This window comes from Numida meleagris, chromosome 1 (assembly GCF_002078875.1).
Source record: "Numida meleagris isolate 19003 breed g44 Domestic line chromosome 1, NumMel1.0, whole genome shotgun sequence".
Lineage (NCBI taxonomy): Eukaryota > Metazoa > Chordata > Aves > Galliformes > Numididae > Numida > Numida meleagris.
The window spans coordinates 36,055,800-36,073,609 of NC_034409.1; the positions used below are offsets into that span (position 1 = coordinate 36,055,800).

Here is a 17,810-nt window from a genome sequence, read left to right on the forward strand (position 1 = left end):
CTTCTACCTCTTGACTATACATCGTGTGTAAGGGGCAGATCCACAGTGGTGTGCAGGAGAGAATCAGGAGAGAATTGTCGAGCCAGTTGGTGTGCTCACGCGGTGTAGTGCAACCTTACATGGAAACGATTCAGTTGCAGTTTGGAAGTATGCACAGTAATCATTCTTTCTCAGATTAGTTTCTTGGTTGACTCTTTCTCTGTGACTTGTTGTTTGCATCTCCTGTTTTGTAATGGTTAATACTATCTTTCAGGTAGTAAAGACAACCTGAAGCAATAGGATGTCTTTTCTATTGTTATATGACTGTAACTTGCCCATCCTGGTTTAGAATGAAGAGATCCATTTTAATAGGGACTGAATGAGTTAGGGATTATCTATTGATCTTTTTCATGACAGTCTTCCTCGGTTTCTGAGTCCTTTTTTATGGTGGTTCAGTGCACATTTACCTGTCTTGCTTTTGACAGTGCCAAAGAGCGAGAGAAAATAATAGGTCAAATGTTCTTTGTTCTGTAAGGACAATCAAATACTCCATGGTCAAAGCTCATTCTATTTGCTTGAAAAGTACCTTTCTTCTTCATTTACACCAGCCCTGGTTTTATGAGGTCTAAATATATACTGAAAGCTGCTCATCTTTTAGATGTGGCCATTGCTCACAGTGTTCTTCATTTGATTTTTTCATATTCATCAAGTATTTAAAATGGCAGGAGGAAAAGAGAAGGAGCTGTTAGTTTTATCCACTCTCTTTCTGTGTATTGTTTGTGTCCTCAGACTATCAATGGTGTGCAGCACACTCATGCTTTTTGAGAGCCTGTCATTGCTTAAATTTTTCGCTTTAGTAGTTGGCCACCATTTAAGAATGATGCATACGGTTCCTCTGAAAGAAAAAGAAGTTAACTTCCAGTCAGACTAGTGTAGTATTTCTTCATTTCTTAATTTGACCAAACATGCTTTTTTCTAGGTCTGTATATCGAAGAGGAAAGAGTCTTGCTCCAGGAAGATTTTCCGGGTGACTATATTAGCTTTGGTTGCTGTTATGGCACTATGGTAACAACTAATTATCAACAGTTGCCTTGTTTCTCTCTTCCCCTTTCTAATTGTTTCACCAGAAAGAAAACTGCGAATTTTTGTCTTTCTATCACTCTTCCTACTTAAAGGACACAATATATTAAAATTAATAGTGAACATGCCTGGTAAAATTACAAGGTTGAAATTGTTTTAGGAAAGTGAGGTCTGTGTGTGGCACACTTACAACTAATTCATGTCCACATAAAAATGTCTGATGCACCTTGAACGTATCTCAGTGGCTCACGCTACAGGTCCAAAGCCATACTTGTGAGGCTTTGTGTATTTTATGCAATTGTTCTATGCCTAATTACAACTTCTGATGTACAGAGTGATTCTGTTGTGTGAAATTAAACTACCCATCCCTGAGTGATGGGCAGTTCTGTCACTTTGAAAGTTTAACTTGTGGCATTGGATTCTTAGAAAGAAAATTATACTTAAGATGTTGAGATTGCCATTTGCTGTTTCTAGTTCCAAAGCTGTGGCTCACAATCTCTCCATTTATCTTAAAATGATGTTTTGATTCTATTTGCAATCGAAAACTGACCGTATTTTGCATTGAATTTATCTGTATACAAGTACTTCATCTAAAAATATTTAATTCAGTGAGATTTTCCCCTCCCTAAAGGGGAAATAATTGGCTAGTTAACCCTTACATTACTGCATTTGGACAGGGTGTTATCAAGGTATTATTAACACTATGTTACTTAGAAGATTGATGTGAATTTACAGAAAAATTCTCTTTCTACAGTGCTTTGACAATATCGACCCTTTATGTACTTAGCATCCATGACAGACATGTTGAAAAACATCTTGTTCCCAGGCAAGTAGCTGAAATAGTGCCAGAATTAATATTGCATTGTGGATCAATCTGTTTTGGTCCACAACTGTGAAGACCATTTCTTAATGAACTGTTATTCTTTTTCTCCATCAGCAATACCTCAAGTTCTGTTGTACTCTTTCCCTCTACCACTACAGCAGGTACTGTATATTTGCCAGTCTGCATGCAAATAACAGACTGTTATGGAATGCCAATAGACAAGTAATACTAGTGAGAATTATGTCATTTTTTTTTCTTTAGCATTGCAGGAAAGCACAATTTCTCAGAGCACACAAGCCATCAGCGGGATTCCTGAAGTGAACTTCTGTGACCTTTTGCCTTGTGACAAGATTTATTGTTGTCCAATTCATCAAGCAATAGTCAAATATCGAAGTTATGAGGAAACAAGTGCAGAGGAGATGCGTAAGTTGAAATGTGCATTTCTGTTATTTGCTATTTCAGTAAGGTTTATATGAAGAGTGTGAGGGAAGAAGCAGGAATATTTAAAGGTAGTTAGCTTCCTAAGATAGGGCCTAGTCCAGAGAGTTTCAGAACTGCTGATAGAACCAATAATCACTGCTGTCAGTATGTTTTTGAAATCTCTGGCCTGGTTACCTTCGAGAGTTCTGGGTCCTAAAATGTTTTGTCAGATGTCACTGTTCTTCCTGGCCATTCACAGTAAATGATTTGATGTGAACCAGAAAGTCACTAATCCCTTTAATTAACCTTTGGCTACAGTTGGCCAGGAATTGATTGAGCATAGTGAAGGGTGAACGTACAGTTTTAAAACAAAACCCAGAGCACTTAATAGTGTCACAGTGTGGTCATACTACATCTGCTCTGTGGGCAGAAACAGAAATTCAACTGCCAGAAAACATAAAACTTCCAGTTTTAACTGGTCTTTCGGACGGGGATTTTGAGTAGAGAAATATTATTTGATGGCAGATCTCTATGAAATAAATTACTTTTACTGGAATGAATTCTCCTTCAGATATCGTCTACCAGATATTATGTGTGTAATATAGTAGTAGGTGTATTGCTTATACATTTTAAGACATTTATAAGAAAGATTTTATACATAGTCAGGTACCGATTTTTGTAATCTGTATTCCTCAGTTCCAGACCTTAACATTGTCAATGTGTAGAAGTAAGTGTTAGTATTACTAAAGTCAGTATTCATACTTCTCCTTTCTTGGTCTTGGGAAAAATTCTGGCATCAACCACAGTTGATGAGTTGAAGTGAAACCGGGGACAGACACAGTTCAGCCTCTGAAGCACAAATTTCTACAAGGACAGGCATTGCCACTTGCTGTGAAACTCTTACCTCATGAACTGTTTCAGTGAGGTTCACTCAGTGCCCATTTTTTATACTGCAAAGTGTTGTTGTCTGCAGACAAGCTTCATGTTAGTGGTCCTTGCTATTCTTGTGATTAATGCTGCAGTAAGCCCTGTGGCAGATATAGTTCAGTACAATGCTTTCAAGAGGTCATATATCTAAGTGATTTGTATTAGTCTGAAGCCTGAAAGAGTGTTGATTAATTAAAAAGACGTTAATCTCATTTACAAATGAGGGAACTGTAGACAGATGAAAATGAAATATGAAAACCTTCTATACCCAGCTGGCTGCTTTTGATATTAGGTGGAAAGGGAAGATAAGAATAAACACAAAGCATTACATTCTCAAGGTCTTATGCTCCAAATAGCATTAAGTGTAGATTCAAGAGTGAAACATCAACACAGTACACAAGCTACTGAAAGATTTCAGAGCTGCCCAAGTTTAATGAAGCTGAATTTATCCCCAGACAGAAGATAAGAATGTCAATATGAAATCTAAACAGAAGGAAAACTAACAAGCTGCTTAATGTAGCTGTAGCCAAAATAAATGAAAAGCAAAATGAAAAAAGAAGAAAAAGCTGAGCATTAAGTATGGGGAATAGTTAAGATAAAAAGTGAATGTCTTATAATCAACTGATTGGTCTGATTCATGGAAAGCTAAAACTATTTGAATTACATGCTAATTTACAATTTGCATATTCAACAGACCTTTTATTGTTCTGCCATGTGAAACCTGAATTCTGTGAGTGAAGACTACTATTGAGCACATCCATTGCAGGTCCTACTTCCTCACTTTTCAAATTTGTTGAGAAGAAGGCTGTTAGGAGTGTTCAACTAGAAAGGAAGGCATTCATAAGCGAGAAAAAATGTATTAAGCAAAGTTTCAGGACATCTTTATGCAGTCTACCTTAACATGGCCTTGTATCCTCATACTTCATTTGTCATAAAAACTGGATTCTCTGAAGGATTTAGACTTTCTAACTTCTGCTGACTTCAGTATGAATATTCAGTATGAATACTCTTCAGCATCTGGGCCTTTCTACCCACTGCTTTCATTCCAGTAATGCTCATTTCTTGCCCATTTGTGTTGTGTCTCTGGTAACCAGAGGCTGTTCTTACTTTCCCTTGGAGTACTATTCCTTCTTACTGTCTCTCCCCTCACATTAAATGCTTAGTGAGGGTTCCTGGTGGATTTCAGTCAATTCATGTATTTACGCATATCACTCTCAGATAGTAGTTATGGATTCCTAGCAAGGCACTGTTACATGAAATCACCACCAATTTTTTCCATACTGCTTACAGAACATTCTAACTCATGAATGAACACCAGAAAGCATCTGAGAAAAAAAAAACAACAACAATATTTATTTGATAAGTTTATGTGACTCTCAACTGGAGAATGTGGTTGTTATCATTTCTTTTTGGTCATGCCCATACTTTTGTATTTGTTACTGAATTGAAGTGGATCTTCCCACCCCACATCCCCACATGGACCATTGAGAAAGGCATCTGACTTACTGCAGGTGGTAGAGCAGAAGCATATCACCATTTACTGACATCTACATTGGGGTTTTTTGGTAGTTCCTGATGTAGTGGGCTAGCAACTTGAGTTCTACTACATGAAAAAAAATCTATACTGGTATTTGACTCAGTTTAAATAGTTGAAATCTCAGTTAAGAAAATCTGTTTTCTTCCTAGTTTTATACATTTTTTTGATGCCTACTTAATGCCTTCTTCCATAATCTGCCAGACAAGAAATCACAGTAGTAAATGTTTAGTAATTCAGAGTATGTAATAAGTATTCCTGCCAGCACTTGCATAGCTGAAGTATTATACCTACGGGGAAAACATCTTTCAATGAATAATCTATTGCCTTTACCAATAGGTTTTCTGATAAAATGGTTTTCAGTTAATGAAAATGCAAAACGTGAGGGAACTATTCAGTACACTGCTAACACATCAGACAGTAGACGATTTCTAAATGCAGCACTTACCATTAAGTTGGTGAAACTGGCAGATCTGTATGAGGAGCAAGTAAATAGGAAATGAATGCAAGGTATAACTAGCAGCAGTATCACATAACAAAATAGGAAAATGCTGGAAATCTCTGGATATTCTTATATCCTTGAACTGAAATAAAACAAAAGCCAAAATCTGCAATAAATAAGCAAACAGTGAGGTCCAGTTCATTTAAATGATGCATTTTGACCCTTAATTTTTGAAATCAGATTTTTATATAGTGAAATAGTGACTTCTGTTCTAAACAGTCATTCTAAATCAGAATGTTTCCTTTGGAAAACATGGAAATGGAGTATTTCAATATTTTATTAATGCACGATTCCATTTTTTTCCCAAATGAAATGGTATTTGATGCAGCATATTAGTTCAGGCATGATTAACCTTTCTCAGTGCCAATTTATTGGTGACATTTCTCTGGACGGATTCTTGGCTGGCAGTTAGTGTAAAAGCACAAGAACATATTTAAACCATCTTCCATGGGCTTGAAGGGCCTTTTGCTCTCCTCAGGTTGTACTCTATGATGGTTATTAAAACAGTGTTTTAAAGTTCACTCTTCTGGAGAAGTGCTGAGTGCTGAGAAAATTAATAGAGCAAAAAAAAGTCAACAACTGAAATTTCCCAGCCCAGTTCAGTCAGGTGACGTAGTGGCTGTGGTGATGATATTGTTAGAGTTTTGTATTGGTTTCTTTAGTTTAATGATTCATCCCTTTGTGTTTGAAGCACCATGTCTTGGGTCAGTCCTCAGCATCTTACATCTCAAATTCAAAAAGCTAAGTTATTCCTCTGGCCTATTTTTGCAGGGCAGATGCCTACTTATGCATTTTCTCACTAATAAGGAAAAGCTGCCTTACAATCAGATTTGTGCTGAAGTGCCTGAATGGACGTTACCCTTTACTTTGTCTTTTTATTATAATTACTGGTGATTTTCTGAGTGTGGGATGAAAGCTATGTTAAGCTATCTTTTTGAATTGTCTGAGATATCCTGCAGAATTTCAGAAGATTGTTTCTTGTTACCTACAGACATCTTTTGTCTGTTGATGTCTTCTTAATAGAGGTGGTTTGCGTTTTTAGGGTTACTCTTGTTGGTTATGCATGCCTTTATCTGAGAGATAATTGACAAAATGTCTTGTGGAGTTGTATCCATATTTTGCTGTTATAACTGTGCAAGGCTAACTTGGAGGACATTTGTAAATACTCCTCTCACAGGAAACAAATGTGACGTGTTCCTTGGAGGAAATACTGACAGGAGACCTGATCTTGGAAGTGACTGTAAGTCCTATTTTTTTTTTTAAACTGTTGAAATGTGTATAAATTTGAAAGGCTGCCTTTAGGGTTGGAATTCTGCTGCTGGAATTTGGAGAAGTTAAAATTGTTACTGGTCATTGTAGGAAATTAGAACTTAAGAATCTGTTAAATATTCAAATTTTTTTCAATAGATTTTTGTAGATATTCTGGCTGCCTTCTTCAATGAGTTCTACTTGCCTTCAGATGCAATAAAATGACAAGTTACTTTTTTCTTCATGAGCTGAAATCTTGTAAGGTGATAGGTAGTGCTAACTCCTACACAGCAAAATCCTTAAGCATGTGACTGTGGTAGGAAAAAAAAACATGACAGAGTGTAAAGAAAGTGCTTGGGGTTGACCCAGATGACCTACGGGATGCTAGGTCAAAATCAGCTGCTGCTGAAGATCATCTCTGCCATAGGCATTCATTCCATATGAGCAGAATTCTTTTCTAGACTTTTCTAGTCATGCGGAAGCTCTGTTTCAAGTGGTGTTTTGTTTGCTTCTTTGGCCCTCCCAGCCAATTTCCCAAATTTTCTCATTCAGCATGATACCACGTAGTATGGAACATCCCTTTGGCCAGTCTGTGCCAGCTGACCTGGTTCTGTCCCCTCCCAGCTCATTGTACCCCCTGCAGCGTCCTTGCTGGCAGGGCACCAGGAAAAGCTGAAATGTCCTTGACTCTGTGTAAACACTGCTCAGCATCAACTAAAACATCGGCGAATTATTAATATTATTCTCATTCTAAATCCAAAACACCATGCCATACCATCACATTGCCAGGAATGTGCCCTCGCAGCCCAGAAAGCAATCCACATCCTGTGATCAGCAGACTGAGGGAGGTGATCCTGCCCCTCTGCGCTGGTGAGACTTCACCTGGAGTACTGTGCCCAGATGTGGAGTTTTCAGTATGGGAGGGACATGGACCTGTTGGAATGGATCCAGAAGAGGGCCACAAAAACAGTCCAAGAGATGGAACACCTCCCTACAGGGACAGATTGAGCTGTTCAGCCTAGAGAAGAGAAGGCTCCAGGAGACCTGAGAGCAGCCTGTCAATATCTAAAGGGAGGCTTAAGGTCAGGCTGGACCAGTCTCTGAGCAGCCTGATCTAGCTTTAAGTGTCCCTGCTCATTGCAGGAGAGTTGGACTAGATGACCTTTAAAGGTCCCTTGCAACTCAAACGATTCTATGATTCTCCAATTCTGTGATCCACCAGGAAGAAAACTCACTCTGTCACAGCTGAAATCAGGACACCATGTTTCTATGCTACTTGGACTGCCATCAAAATAACCTTCACTGTCTGCTCAAAAGGAAAATATTGCAGTCTTAGGTGCCTACATATTTGTCTTTGAGAATGCAACAAGCTTTTTTTCTCCCCTTTAACTGTAGAATGAAAGTAATCAACCAAAGTTTTTAACTGAGAGCTGATTTAGACCTGTAGCAACTCCTGTAGCTGCAAGCAAGGGAGTAGCTGCTGCTCTATTAAGTGCAGTTTTATTATGGTTTTATCTAAGATTTTGGGGGGGGGGGGGGGGGGGGAACAAGAAGAAAACATTTTTTTGTATATTTTCAGGGATTGATACAACAATCAGTTCCATACAGATTTTGGAAACACAGCAACTAATTGACAATCGCTACTGTAGTAAAAATCTACAGTGCAGGTATGTACATGATTTTATTATACTTTATTGTACTGGAATAGAATACTATTCATGTGGCACAGCTATCTGGCTGGCTCCTTCTCGCAGTTGTTACTTTTTGTGTCTGTGCATTTTTTTCTACCTTTAAGTGTTTTTTCTTTTTCAAATTTAAATAATATTTCCATGTTTTTTTCAAATATACCATCTATTTTGAAACCTTATGTGCACTAATGTCACCTTTTTCAGGTCTGGAAATTACAGCTATATTATTCCCATTAGCAAGTACACACCTATAAATGTAGAAATCTCACTGGAAATCAAGTAAGTATGATTAACGATAATATACACATTACGAGATAGTAGTTCATTTTTGACAGTAATTCTTGTGTAATTTCTATGGTGGCGCATATTCAGAGAAGTGGGACAAATCTATGCACAACCAAATTCTTCATATTGACTCTTGGGCTGATCCTTCACTGCAACATAGGCGCAATGCCAATCTTAGTTAAAGGACAATTTTGCCCATCAGTGTAGGTATTAAAATCCAGCAATCTTTAGGTTCAATCTAATAATCATTTGAGCAGACATGCATTAATGTATCATCGTGGATGTGGCCTTTGGCATAGGGATTTGAGATTATTTTTGTTTGTTTTAAATGTAGAGAAATATTTTTAGGAACATATAAAAATAATTTCAGTGAACACCTTTTCTAAACATGAAGAGTCTTTGGGACTAAGACTGTCTTTTTGGCCTGTTGTGCTAAGCCCTGCAAAAGGGAATTCTTGTGCAGGAATCTTTGGCAATGTATAACATTATGATTTACAGCAGGAAAAAGCAGCAGACTTACCTCTAAGAAGGTATTTTCACTTCAAATAAAAATCCAGCTCCATGGTGTTCTCCCAGAAATAGCAAATGCTTTCTTTTGGGGATAATCTCTGATAAAGGCCATTGACAGCCAGAACAACTGCCAAAAACTGCTTGATGACACTTCATGACTCCCTTGTCTTCAATTTAGTGCTCTACGAAGTTATGTATGGTCTTTAGGCCCAGCCTTTTGATTTTGGAATAGAATGGTAGTCCTGAAGTGACTGCATATTTCATATAACAACTGAAAATTTGTCTGTTTAGTGTATGCCATTATAAACTAATAATGCAGCACTCCCATGTAGGGATTAATACACGATACTCAGAGTAGCAGATGCTGAATATGTTTTGTTTTTTGATTTTTGGGGCTGGGTTTTTTCAATATATACCTTTTCTGTGAACTTTCACTAAACAAAGCTACAAACTGAACAACAACATAAAACCATTAGAAACCAAACATGACTGGGTTACTGGATTACTGCTCTGTCTAAATACTGTAAGATGCTGTGAATGCTACAAATTTAAGAAACTTTCATGCCCACAATTTAAAATCAAAGGAAACTAACACACACAACTGACAGTCCCTCTAGGACAGTGGGTGTGCCATATGTAAATTCAGTGTTCCCCCCTGCAAAAACTGTAAATATTCATGCCAACTTTTCTGCACCTTCTGCTTTCATTTTGCTGCTAGCCATTGCCATATCTGAGTTCCTTTGTATCTCCAGAGCATTTTTGTTCTGGAGGTGTCTGGTAAGATAGGAAATGCTGACACTCTCTAGGGATAGTTTGGAGAAGATATGGCAACTGAGTCTTGTGTCTTGAAGAACTATGAATGAAATTCTGTTTAACACTGTACACCTGGACAAGGAGACTTTTCTACTTCTTTTTATGACATATTTGGATGTACAGGGAGAAATGGAAGTTATTTATATAGATCCCTGTCTTAAGTCTTGTTTTTTGTTTGTTTTTCCATAAAATTGTCTGCTGTTGTATTTAGGTGCCAGAGCACTGTGGCTCAGGCATGCGATGCCTATGGATGACATAAGCCGTGCAGTTCAGGCATGTCATAACCATTAATTTGTACAAAAAGTAATATATGATAGCTTCTGGTATGAATGTGCTTAAGGTTTGAGGAAGTTTAGTGTACATTTCTAAATCTATCTTAACAGCTGCGAAGACCAACCAGGTTTCTAAATACAAAGCTTCCTCCCTTCACAGGGGGGAATGGGACAAGTTTAGAAGTTGGTGGGTCAGGTTTCTTTGTACTGACCAATGAAGTAAGGTCCTTTGATCTGTTTCTCCAGAATTCATTTCTTTGGATTTTTTTTTTACCTGCAATTGTGTTGTATTATATTCATGGTTTTTCTGTTTAAGAGCAATGGGATACATCCTTGTTTTTCTCTTTCTTGAAGCACCACAGAACCATTAATTATATTCCTCTGCAAAAGCACATTTGGAAATTTTTGCTCCTATTTTTCTTCAAGCCGAAACTTTAGGGAAAATTTCCAAGAAACCACACAGGTAATGTTCCTTAAACAATATTCTGGCTTATGGGAATCAACTTTACATGCTGCCCACCACGCGCTTGTTTTTTTCATCTCTTTCAAGGACGTACTGTGCCATACTGAATATAAAATTGAGCTTCATGTAGAAAAAAGTGTTCAGTTTTCTGATGGTTTTGGCTATTGAAGCCATACAGTGCTTAAATAATTTACTAGCTTTCATATCTCCCTTTGCCCTCCAGAATGCTGTTCCTTTCTATCAGCTCTGCTTGTTTTTCATAAAAGCACTGGAGTTTCATAAGATGTCATGATCCCTTGATTCAAGCAACTTTGTGTGGATGCATTCTGGAGTAGAGGGAGATGTGGAAAGTGGATAAGAGTTGTTATAACACCTAGTTGTACTGAATAATCTTACGCATAACTGATTGTTAGGAATGAATGAGGTGATAAACCATGAAGATCTCAGCTAGTCAAGATGCCCTTTAGAACCTGACTCATAAAATTGAAGTCTGAAAAATACTGATCTTGGTTAAGGTATTAGAAATTGTGATGGTGCTTTGACTTTACCAGCCATGGCTAAATTTGGCATGGCTATAATAGTTAACTAATATGTAGTCTCTTTATAGGAGTCAGTTTTCTGCTGAAATGTATAGAAGTCTGTCTGCTGACTCTCTGCAGTTTGAGCTTATGTCAGCCTAACTGACTGCTATAACTCATCTTACCTCCAGAGACAGTTAAGAAATAGGAGTACTTTTCACCCAGGGCCTTAGGAGACAGAGTCATCTAACCTCTCATCTGCTGTACCTTCCCATTATTGTCTTATGGGTAGTGAAATAGAATTTTTAAGCTTTGAATTCACTGAAAACGGTGGTAGCATTTCTCTTTATTCTGTGCAAAAAGGGGTTTACCAGCAAATCTCTCTAGGGAAAATTCTTCAGTGTAAAAGCAAGAGAAGTTTTCTGTCATTCTCTTGACTGATGGGAATAGAAGTAAAACATCTTAACTTTTCCCAGGAGAGATGATCTGCAAACTTTTGATTGTTTCCAGTAAATTAACGAAGACCTTAAACTCCCTTCCAGTTCTCTGGAAGTGTAGGACTCTTTCATGTGACCAGGTCCTCAGATTTGTCCACATAGCTTGGAAATGTTTATTCTGGCTAAAACAGTGGGAAAGACTGAAGCAAGGATAGTAACATCCTAAACACAGTAGAAGAAACCTCTTTGAAGATGAAGTCTTTTAGATTTGTGATTCACTGTACCATACACAATAAGTTCTTAGTTGGTTTTACATTACTTTTTTGCACTTTGACAAATTAGAGCATATAGGATACCTTTGTCCTTAAGCTGACTTTCTGATAAATTTCTTAAATGTCTCCACAGAAAGTTACAGGCTTCTCTGTGAGTGCTGCAAAGCCATCAGACTGAAGTAAATAAATTGTCTAAGTTTTGATCTGTCAGCCATAATTCTAATAGTCCTTGAAATTAAGTCAGTCCCAGAGAGTTTTCCCATACAGAAATATCCTTGAAGCTTACTGCCAAAAGTGGTCAAAGAGATTTTCTGTGTCAACCTGAAATCTACATCAAAAGACTAAAGCTAACTAGCCTCCAGCATCAGTGTGCATTAAGTTTGATGTGACTTGGAATAGAAATGCTGCCTGGTTGGATAATTTCTGTCAAGAGGATTTTTCTAAGGACTGGAAGGCTTATTCCCTACCAAAGGGAAGGATGGCAATCGTTTAGGCTCTGGGCAACATATGTAAGTCTTATCATGTGAACATACCATCTCCAACAGAGAATGCATCAGAAAGTGGAGGGAGAAGGGAAAGATGAAGGAGACACTTGAAACCAAGAAAATAAGTTATCACAGGCATACCTAAATGGATCACTAGGTCAACAAGAGGTGAAGACTGAATTTTATTCTATGTAGCATAAAAAATTCAGAACCAAATGTGTTATTTTAGTTATACTTGGCAGGACACTGGAATCAAAAGTACAGTGAAATTTTTCCCTCAGCCTTTTTTGAAACACTGAGTAAAAATGCTCCTCATATCTTTAGAATATGTATAGGAATTTTCACTGCCTTCTGAGGGCTGCTAGTGTTGTTTCAAAATCAGCAGAATTGCCATTTGCTGCTGTTACGCTTTAAAGCTTTTGGGCCACATGGCACATCAGGGACAATCCCTACTTGCTGTGGGATTTGCTTGGAAAACTAGAGTTATACAGTTACTCAGAGCCAACTGAGAGCTGCTGGGAGCCAGATGTCTGTCAGATCCTATGCTGAGCTGATCAGAGGAAACCCAGATTTGCAAGGTTTAAAGTCAGCACTTTGTCTTTAAACGTTCTGCCTGTAGCTATCAAGTCTTGTTACCATAATTATTTTGCACTGCATTTATCAATGAAATGTTTCCAGAGCCTATCCTTCTCAACAATTTAATGTGAAATCAGGTCATCTAATCTCTCTCTCTCACTTATTATCTAGGGACGTCAGCATATTTGGACTCTCCCAGTCGCTAGGCTGTATGACAGCGCATACTATTTCCGCGTAGCTGTACCGGTAAGCCTTTTTCAAATGGGAACACAACAAGAGACAAATATCATTTGTGCTAAAAGAAGAATATCCCATATGAATCTCTTTCATTTCTCTTCCGCAGGGTTTTGTAAGCTGCTCAACAGATCCTTATTATGCTGGAGTGTTTTTTACTGATTACTACTTCTATTTTTATCGGAAGTGTAACTAAAATGTTGACGATCATTCTGTACTTTGGAAAAAAAAAATAATGAAGTTCTTGGTATGAAAAAGAGGCTTGTGTATGGCCCTGGATTTTTATAAGTATTTTACTGAGTTGTATGGCATTTTCTTGTTTGTTTTGCTTTTAAATTAAAAAAAAAAAGGAAAAATAAAATATTTGACAAAAACTGTAGCTCTACATTTCCAGGAATGTTTCTAAACGATCATGAGGCAATGGAGTACATGATGTGTAAACAAAAAATCCCATCCATCTTAGTGAAGTTCCGTGATACTATACATACAGCAGAAAAAAAAGATGGGTAGGTGCTCTGCTGACCTGGGATGTACTCCAGTCTTCAGTAGATGGTGAGATAATGAAATATTACTTGCAGTTAGAAGACATGCTTCTGTCCTGCAGCAGTTTAAAATCTCTTAGTACCTACTGCCTGTTGTTTGTATATAAATCTACTTTTTCTCCAACCAGAACCTAACAAAACTTCCAGAGGGAAGTGAAGCGCTGTGCAAATGTTCTCTAAATTAAGAGCTGTAAACTGAGGAACAGCAGTTCGGTTCCACTGTATGTAAATATTTCCATCTCAGAAAGCAGACCATCACTACCACTTCAGTTGTGTGACTTACCAATGCTGCTGCTGTTTCACTGAGATGTGTTTCAGGTAACTCTTCTTTAAAATTGTACAGCAGAAATGAACTGCTTACTCCTAGTTTTCTTGGTGGTTGTGATTTGTGCTAGAGTGATGAAAGAAGAGACATGTTTGAGAAGAATAATGTCATGCCTGCACGGCTTTCCAAGATGGATGTGGACACATACTTGCATGGGAGAAATTCAAATGAAATTTCAGGTTAGTTGCTCAGACAAAAGGAGCACAGATGTAATAACCAAATCCAGTACGAGTAGTGTTGTGGGGCATGCCTAGAACAACCATTCTTTTTGTGTGGAAAAGAGAAAGCAAATATAATGGTGAGACTGTAGGCTTTCAAAGATTTATAATGTAAAAGTTAACATGTGGGCAACCTTGCTGTGCATGAGATTCTTTATTTAGCAGTGGAAAGGAAACACTAGGAAGAAAAATAAATCTCTAAATATGAGCTGACCACAGTCTTTGTAAACAGCAGTGCATCTTAATTGTATATTTCTTGCCTGACAATGCAATGGCAGAGTTTAATTTGTTTCTGTGGCTTCATTTGGCATTTCCTTTGTCACTGTTTCTGGATTTCCTTTAGAGAGATCTTCTTACTGGTTTTTTTTTGTTTGTTTGTTTGTTGTTGTTTTTTTTTTTTTTAGATTTATGTGCTTTTGCTAGTGTGTTTTTTCTTTCTTTCTTCTTTTTTTTTTTTTTTTTTTTTGCCTGGGAAGTATTTATAAGCAGATGACATGTTCTGTTGTAAGTATTTATAAGCAGATGACATGTTCTGTTGTACTTCAAATCTCCGGATCCAAAAGCATCATTGGTTTGTGCCTTTAGCTTTTTATGGTCCACACTTGAGGGCAGTTCCTAAGAAACATCGCCTGGTCCCAGATGATAATGCTATGTGTGTTTTGAAAGAAAATACAGATTGATTTTTCCAAATGAAAAACGGGGTTCTAGAACACTCAAGAGTCTTGTTTCTCTGCCAGTTCTGTTTTCTCAATGACTATGACAAAGCTGCAACAATTGTTAATAGTGGGCATTACAATGTAATTTGAAACAGATCTTGTGAATGTTCTATGTACGCTCTACCTGGAACAAGAAGCCTCCTTCTTCTGTTTAGCACAATGTGGCTGAATTGTAGAGACCTTCAGACATCCCTGGAATGTTTTCTGCTAACTTGGAGGGGAGCTGAGACAAAGCAAACTCCAGCCTGAGTGACACACATTTGTAAGCTGCAAGAGGCAGAGCCAGACCTGAAAAGGGCAATCTGGTACAATCTGAGCTGGATTTCAAACCATGTTGTTCATACCAAGAATACAATACAACAGTTCCTGTTTTTACTTGGTTTTAACACAAACTGCGTAGCCTGACTTTCAGTCAGTTTGATCTAGCAGTGGCATTTTAAATGAGGACTGAGATCACCTGCAAGCCTGGTGTGCTAAGAGAAGAGGCTATAGATGGGAAGTCCTGCATGTTTACTCCATGGAAACAAACAAAAAAAACATGAGGCAGAAGAGCAAAGTGAGTGATTCGGGGGTGTAAGTCCCCATCTGGAAAGGCCAGTAAATCTGTTTTGCCTTCAGGCACAACTCGAGCTGAAGCTGTATGCTGCTGTGAGCAAAGGATCATTTTGCTCTCTGCCTGCAGCTCAGTTCCTGGAAAACAATGCTCTCTTTCATTTGGGAGAGGTCCGGTAAGTAGTGAGGAGTGTACTCTTGTTGCCCTGGTTAGATGATGTGAACATACTGTGAGAAGCCAGCAACCTAAAAACTGAGTTTAGAGTCCTGCACAGCACAGGTCTGAAGCAAGAGTCCTCCCTGTCTGCCTATTTTTCTAGCATTGTAGCTTGCTTTCTGAAATCAGAAAAATATTTGCATTAAGTATTGTTAGCAGGTTAAGTTCTACCTGCAGAGTGAGAATTTGCTCACTCAGGAATCATTCACTTCTTAGCTTCTAAATCTATTGCATAGATGGAACCTGAGACAATCCAACTGGAAATCGAAACTAGATTTTTGTCACATTTACTCTTGCTCTCACTGTTGAACTTAGTGCTAGAAATAAGTTCATTGTAGATATAGGAACTAGTTCCCAGACACAGAGAAAAGTAATCATAATTTAGAAAGTAGTTGCAGTGTTTTAAGACTTCTGTTTGGTGTGCTGCTTTATCTGAAGACATGGCTTTTGTATAGTGACAGCATAGTACACTTAGAAGCATTGAACATGTATAGTGGAAACTCACCATAGGAATTGTTTGCTGACCCTACCTTCATCCCTGAATAATTAACCTAATGTCTCATCTAACCTGTGTTACAAAGAAACTAAATTTCCTGTAGATTTGTGTCCTGTACCCTGACAGTGGTCTGCTGCAAAAACCCATCCGCTTTGCCATCTTCCATGCATCTTTCAGCTACATAATATTTATTTCCTTCCACCTTCACAGTGCCCCAGAGAGGACTGCACATGTCTAACTTTAGCTTTTCAGTTTGAATGTTTTGGTCTTGGTATGTGAGTTCAAAGTCCTTGTTCAGCTTGAACGTAGCTGTCTCCTACAGAGACATTTCTTCTGAAAAAGCATGAACATTTTTTGAGGGGGACAGCTCTGATTGGAAGAAACAATTTCACTGCTAAATTTCAACATCCCCCTCCCTTGTATATGCACGGTATTTGTTATTTTGTTCTATTCTAATAGAGATGTTTTTATTCACCATGGAAAGAATGACTTTAATGAACATTTTCAGGCCACCAAATAATACTTGCAGTGGCAGCTGCTGGCTATGTCACACACTCTCAAAATCATTTAGCTGAAAGGAGAATGCTTCCCAAGGAAAGGCTAAGCCATTATCATGCAACAGTCCCAAGTTATACCTGTTTTGTCCACAAATTTGCTCAGAGAGGTGATTGCATGCCTGGGTGATGCTGCATGGGCCCAGTGGGTGGTGCCCTCAGGGGAGGGCTTGGGCAGATTTGTAGTCTACCCTGAGCTGTGGCTGGACCACATCCTAGGTGCAGGAAGTGTTCAGGCACAGCAAGAGAGGTGTTCAGGCACTTTGGTTAGTCCCAGCATGTGCTGCGCAGGTCCAGTGTTCGTTAAAGGAGGAAAGCATTGCTGCATTTGCAGCCTGAGGCAGCCTGACCATCTCATAAAGTCTCTTCTCCCCACTCCAGCTTCCCCAGATAACGTGTTTTCTGTCAAAATTGCACTTGAGTGAACATTTTCAGTGCAAGTACAAGCTCTATATTCAAAATAACCAGTTTCACACTGGCAATCCTGACCCAATTTTAACATTGGTTGCTATGGTGCTGATGCAGGCTGGGTGGCTGGAACAGCCAGACAATGTGGGTATGGTGCATGCGCCTTTTGTTGCCTCCTGCCTCGGATCCAGCCAGCATTCCCCCCTTCTCCCCACAGCAGCTGGCTGGCTGCATCCTGCATCTGCTGGCAAGGAGCAGCCTTGGCAGCTCTCTGATTTGTTTCCATCATGAGCTGCTGTCACTGGGCTTCCTTGGTCGCTCCGAGCCAGGGAATCCTTCATCTCCCTGCTTGTGAGCTTTTAGTGGTCTCCCTCTCCTATCCCCTCATTAGCTGCTTCCCAGCCATCCTGCATCATTCTTTCCAAAAAGGGAGCTTGTTACAATAATTATAATCAATGAGATTTAAAATAGGTCATCTTCTTAGCAAGGGGTAGAAGGGAAAGTGACTTTTATGAACAGGATTTAAAGCAAAACTCATTAGTTTCAAGGTGGATGTTTTAATTTCTGCTTGATGTTAAATATATTGCAATTGCCTGCACACAGTAATATAAACACAGGATTTGCAAATTTGAGTTTAACGTTAATTTATCTTGCAGAGATACTCTGCGGGGTAATCAGTGTTTTGCATTTTTCATTCAATCTTAATGTTACACTTT

At 38.5% G+C, this 17,810-nt stretch overlaps 1 protein-coding gene across 8 annotated transcripts in view; it reads left to right on the plus strand.

Annotated features, from left to right (window-relative positions):
* MYRFL (myelin regulatory factor-like) overlaps positions 1-14,364 on the plus strand; it is a 43,165-nt gene extending 28,801 nt beyond the window's left edge. For 7 of the 8 annotated variants that reach the window (XM_021385147.1, XM_021385151.1, XM_021385149.1 and 4 more), the window contains 8 exons: positions 959-1,044; positions 1,814-1,885; positions 1,997-2,043; positions 2,144-2,305; positions 6,443-6,505; positions 8,093-8,180; positions 8,406-8,480; positions 10,436-12,997. In XM_021385147.1, the coding sequence (XP_021240822.1) occupies positions 959-1,044; positions 1,814-1,885; positions 1,997-2,043; positions 2,144-2,305; positions 6,443-6,505; positions 8,093-8,180; positions 8,406-8,480; positions 10,436-10,712 (870 nt within the window). In that variant the 3' untranslated portion in view covers positions 10,713-12,997. The other variant, XM_021385152.1, reaches the window with a different exon arrangement.